At 42.8% G+C, this 6,000-nt stretch overlaps 1 protein-coding gene across 1 annotated transcript in view; it reads left to right on the plus strand.

Annotated features, from left to right (window-relative positions):
- lamb3 (laminin subunit beta 3) overlaps nt 1–6,000 on the plus strand; it is a gene marked incomplete at its 5' end in the record, with an annotated part of 90,675 nt that overhangs the window by 45,237 nt on the left and 39,438 nt on the right. Inside the window, 3 exon segments of the mRNA XM_084317121.1 lie at nt 57–153; nt 1,830–2,223; nt 3,693–3,853. Of these exon segments, the coding sequence (XP_084173247.1) occupies nt 57–153; nt 1,830–2,223; nt 3,693–3,853 (652 nt within the window).

The raw sequence follows: 6,000 nt of genomic DNA on the forward strand, positions 1-6,000 counted from the left end.
ACCTCACAAACAAACAAACAAAACAAACAAATCAACTCTCCCGCCCTCTGTTGCAGCGGACAGGCCAGTGTGAGTGCAGACCGGGCTTCGGGGGGCGTACCTGCACAGAGTGCCCTGACAACACGTACGGAGACCCTCTGATAGGCTGCAGAGGTAAGTGATGCCCTGCCCTGCGTTAAGGGTTAGAGTAGTAGTAGTAGTAGTAGTAGTAGTAGTAGTAGTAGTAGTAGTAGTAGTAGTAGTAGTAGTAGTAGTAGTAGTAGTAGTAGTAGTAGTAGTAGTAGTAGTAGTAGTAGTAGTAGTAGTAGTAGTAGTAGTAGTAGTAGTAGTAGTAGTAGTAGTAGTAGTAGTAGTAGTAGTAGTAGTAGTAGTAGTAGTAGTAGTAGTAGTAGTAGTAGTAGTAGTAGTAGTAGTAGTAGTAGTAGTAGTAGTAGTAGTAGTAGTAGTAGTAGTAGTAGTAGTAGTAGTAGTAGTAGTAGTAGTAGTAGTAGTAGTAGTAGTAGTAGTAGTAGTAGTAGTAGTGACAGTGGGGTTGTGCCTTGTCAAGTAATAATTTTTCTTTAATAAAAAATCGATAATTATTATTATTAATATTTTTCTTTTTTATGTTCTGGCAACATATTTTGGTTAAATATGCCTCGTTTTATAAATGTGTATTGATGACATAGTGCTGTAATAAAATGTTCTAATAAATATGCATGATCAAGTTCAACGACGTGTGCTTTTATTTTGATATCCCTTAATTGTTAATTCCACGTTGAAATTACGCGATACATCAAGTGTGGGGTCGCCAAAAAAAATTCCTAAATAAAATGGGGTCCTGGAATAAAAAAGTTTGAGAACCCCTGGAGTAGACCATCGTCTGTCCCTGATCACAGTCATTATGATAATCATGGAAGCATAGACTACTGTTTGTGTAAATTGGGATGGTTTTTGCTCGCTGTGCTTTGGTTAAAGGTGCGATTGATAACATTTTATGTAGAGTAATCACTCAAAATGATATGATACATTCACAAAGCTTTCTAGAAAGGTGAAGAATAAAAGTATCCCCCCCCCAAGAATTTTCTATTAATGAATTTATCATTTAAAAAATATTGGTGGGTCCAAAATTAATGTTGTTGTTTACGTCCCCTCCCTACTTCCCATTTCTCTACATGGAATGCATGTGATTGGATAAATTACATGCTGGTGCTCTAGTGTGACATCTAGTGGCTGAATGCTAAATCTATAGCATCTTTAACTCTTCACTCTATCTCTTGTTCTGTCCGTTCCTCTCTCTCTCCCCCTCCCTCTCCCCCCTCCCTCTCCCCCCCCCCCCCCTCTCTCTCTCTCTCTCTCTCTCTCTCTCTCTCTCTCTCTCTCTCTCTCTCTCTCTCTCTCTCTCTCTCTCTCTCTCTCTCTTTCTCTCTCTCCCTCTCTCCCCCCTCTTTTCTCCCCCCCTCTATCTCTCCCCCCTCCCCCCTCTCTCTCTCTCTCCCTCTCTCTCTCTCCCCCCCACACTCTCTCTTTCTCTCTCTCTCCCCCTCCCTCTCTTCCTCCCCCCCCCCCACCCTTCTCTCTCTCCCCCATCTCCCTCTCTCCCCCCTCTCTCTCCCCCCTCCCCCCCCTCTCTCTCTCTCTCCCTCTCTCTCTCTCCCCCTCCCTCTCTCTCCCCCCCACACTCTCTCTCCCCCCTCTCTCTCCCCCCTCTCTCTCTTCCTCTCCCACCCCCCACCCCCCCTCTCTCTCCCCCCTCTCTCTCCCCCCTCTCCCTCTCTCTCCCCCCCACCCCCTCTCTCTCTCACCCCTCTCTCTCCCCTCTCTCCCCCTCCCCCCCCCCCCCCACGCAGCGTGTCGCTGTGCGGCCGGGGGTACTCTCCGCGCGGGCTGCGACAGGAGGACGGGAGCGTGCGCCTGCGGTCCGGGCCTCGCGGGGCCCCTGTGTGACAGCTGCAGCCGGGGCCACTGTGGCTCCTCCTTCCCCTCCTGCCAGGCCTGCCCCTCCTGCTTCTTCAGCCTGGACGCCCAGCTGCGGAACCTCAGCCTGGGCCTGGGGAGGCTCTCCCCCGGCTCCCCACCTCCCACCACCACCCCCACGGACACGGACGACACGGCCCCCGGGCCCCTGGGTCCTCGCGTGCGCGCCCTGGAGGCCAAGCTGAACCGCGTCAAGGACTCCATCTCCCTTCCTCCCATCTCCGCCCGGCAGATCGAAGACGCTCTCTCCGGGCTGAGCGGGCTGCGGTGAGGGAGCGCGTTCAGACATTTTATTCTTTTGTTAAAACAAGTGTCAAGTGGTCTACGTGTTCAAATAAGTGGTCTATGTGTTAAAATAAGTGGTCTATGTGTTAAAATAAGTGGTTTACGTGTTAAAATAAGTGGTCTACGTGTTAAAATAAGTGGTCTATGTGTTAAAATAAGTGGTCTACATGGTATAATAAGTGGTCTACATGGTATAATAAGTGGTCTACATGGTATAATAAGTGGTCTACATGGTATAATAAGTGTCTACATGGTATAATAAGTGTCTACATGTTAAAATAAGTGTTCTACATGGTATAATAAGTGTCTACATGGTAAAATAAGTGGTCTACATGGTATAATAAGTGTCTACATGTTAAAATAAGTGTCTACATGTTAAAATAAGTGGTCTACATGGTATAATAAGTGTTCTACATGGTATAATAAGTGGTCTACATGGTATAATAAGTGTCTACATGGTATAATAAGTGTCTACATGTTAAAATAAGTGTTCTACATGGTATAATAAGTGTCTACATGTTAAAATAAGTGGTCTACATGGTATAATAAGTGTCTACATGTTAAAATAAGTGGTCTACATGGTATAATAAGTGTCTACATGTTAAAATAAGTGTTCTACTTGTTAAAACAAGTGGTTTACATGTTAAAATAAGTGGTCTACATGTTATAATAAGTGTCTACATGTTATAATAAGTGTCTACATGGTATAATAAGTGTCTACATGTTAAAATAAGTGTTCTACTTGTTAAAACAAGTGGTTTACATGTTAAAATAAGTGGTCTACATGTTAAAATAAGTGTTCTACTTGTTAAAACAAGTGGTTTACATGTTAAAATAAGTGGTCTACATGTTAGAATAAGTGGTCTAATAGCTCCACACTCCAATAGAGTGTCTGGTCATTAACATGGGTCTCTCAGTCCCTCCACTCTGCAGTAAACACAAAAGAAATGTTCTGGTATCCTGTTTACATTTACATCTACTGATTTACATGTAGTCATTTAGCTGAAAGCTTTTATCCAAAGTGACTCACCTGATTGCCAGAATATTATATTCTATAGCTAATATTACAGCCAGTCGCTCACCATTATCCCAAACAGACAGCTAACAGCTTTGACCTTTAACCTGGTTAAAGGTGCCATAGATAACATTCAGCCACTAAAAGCACCAGCATTTATCCTTTATCCAATCAGGTGCGTTCCACGTGGGCCAATGGGAAGTAGGAAGGGGATACATTCACGCAAAATGTAAACAACAACGTACATTTTGGACCTGCAAACCTTTAAAAAAAATTTCAAATCCGATAATTTTTTTTTCATTTTTATTCCACACCTTTCTAAAAGCCCTGTGGATGCATGGATAATTCTTTTTTTTATTTAAATTTTTGTATTAAATCATATTATGGTACATAAAGCCCATTGCTCACTCCTTTACTCCCTATTGCAATCCTCCAGGGACCAGATGGCGCAGGTGGACGGTGACCTCTCACCCCTGGATGGAGAGCCCGGTCTGGGCTCGCGGCTGGACGAGCTGCAGGCCCTGCTGGACGGTCTGGGTCTGGTCTACAATGCCAAGAGAGACGGCTTCAACATCTCGGGCCACGGTAACAATAAAGGTATGAGACAAGCACACACATGCACGCACGCACACGCACACACACACACACGCTCACACACACACACACACACACACACACACACACACACACACACACACACACACACACACACACACACACACACACACACACACACACACACACACACACACACACACACACACACACGCTCACACACACACACACACACACACACACACACACACTCACACACACACACACACACACACACACACTAAGGCTGAGCCCGAACGTTCGTTCGTTACGCTGACATTCGGACTTTAATTAATGGGTTCGAACGTTCTGTGAAAAAAAAAATTAAGGAGGCGCACGGGGTTGAGGCGATGTGAAGCGCTCGGCTCAACCAGTATGGTCTGCCGGGCTGTAGCTGGATACTATTGTCTCAACCAGAGCTCTCAACCAATGCAATAGAACAATTTTGATTGACAGGCGATTCTGCCAATTACATCACACCGCTTGCACCCGCCTCTGCTGTTACCACCAATCGGCAAGCGTTTATTAGTTTTTTACTTCTGGCAATGCCGCCATTGATCTGCTTGCGAGAAGCACAACAGACTTACCGTAGCTAATACGTTAGCTCCCCGCCGAGGAAGTAAAAGTCGTTTTCCGTAGGTGAACCTGCGGAAGGATCATTAATGAATACCAGCCTTTTTCGGCCACGGAGCGCGAGCTTCATGGCGGGAGGTGGTTGCGTTGGCAAACAACTCTGGCTGAGGGCGGACGGGCGGCAGGCGTGTTGGGAGCCCGGCGGGACCCCGCCGGTGTCTCTCTGTCTCTCTGCCGTCCCCCGTTCCGAGGTAGACGGTGGACGGGTGTGTTGAGGAGCCGAGGCGCACGCCTCTCTCCCCTTCCCGTCGACCAAGAGTGAATACCTGTTATTGAACGTGTAACACTAACTATATAACGTTAATGCCACAAAACGAATGCCTTTGTTTATCTAGCCCCTTACGTGACTGCGGTGTGCAAGGGCTATTGTTTATCGTAAGTAGTAACTTTGATGCAGTAGCTTGTTTATTTTCTTCTGAGTTTACATGAACAGCCACCACTGTAAACAACATGTTTTTCACCAATAGACTATGCAATGCCGCCCTCCGTAGGATCTATAATAATACAACAACAAAAAAATATATATATTATAAAAAGAAAAAAGAAAAAAAATTATTAAAAAGATTTTTTATTATTTTTCTTTTAAAAACCAACGTTCGAACGTTCGTTCGATAAACTCTGGCGAACGTTCGAACCCTAAAAACAGGGTTCGGGGACAGCCTTAACACACACAAACACACACACACACACACACACACGCACGCGTGCACGCACACACACGCGCACACACACACACACATCTAATCTAATATAATCTAATCTAGCCTAGTCTAGTCTAATGTAATCAAATCTAATCTAGTCTAATCTAATATAGTCTAGTCTAGTAGTCTAATCTAATCAAATTTAATCTAATCTAATCTAATATAGTCTAGTAGTCTAATCAAATCTAATCTAATCTAATATAGTCTAGTCTAGTAGTCTAATCTAATCTAATCTAGTCTAATCTAATCTAATCTAATCTAATCTAATCTAATCTAATCTAATCTAGTCTAGTCTAATCGAATCTAGTCTAATCTAATCTAATCTAGTCTAGTCTAATCTAATCTAATCTAATCTAATCTAGTTTAATCTAATCTAGTCTAATCTAATCTAATCTAATCTCATCTAATCTAATCGAATCTAATCTAGTTTAATCTAGTCTAGTCTAATCGAATCTAATCGAATCTAGTCTAATCTAATCTAATCTAGTCTAGTCTAATCTAGTTTAATCTAATCTAGTCTAATCTAATCTAATCTCATCTAATCTAATCTAATCTAATCTAGTCTAATCTAATCTAGTCTAGTCTAATCGAATCTAATCTAATCTAGTTTAATCTAATCTAGTTTAATCTAATCTAATCTCATCTAATCTAATCTAGTCTAATCGAATCTAGTCTAATCTAATCTAATCTAATCTAGTCTAGTCTAGTCGAATCTAATCTAATCTAATCTAATCTAATCTAATCTAATCTAATCTAATCTAGTCTAGTCCCCCTAATCTAATCTAATCTAATCTAATCTAATCTAATCTAATCTAT

The sequence above is a fragment of the Notolepis coatsorum genome (genome assembly GCF_963971535.1).
Source record: "Notolepis coatsorum genome assembly, chromosome: 6".
NCBI classification, from domain to species: Eukaryota; Metazoa; Chordata; class Actinopteri; order Aulopiformes; family Paralepididae; genus Notolepis; species Notolepis coatsorum.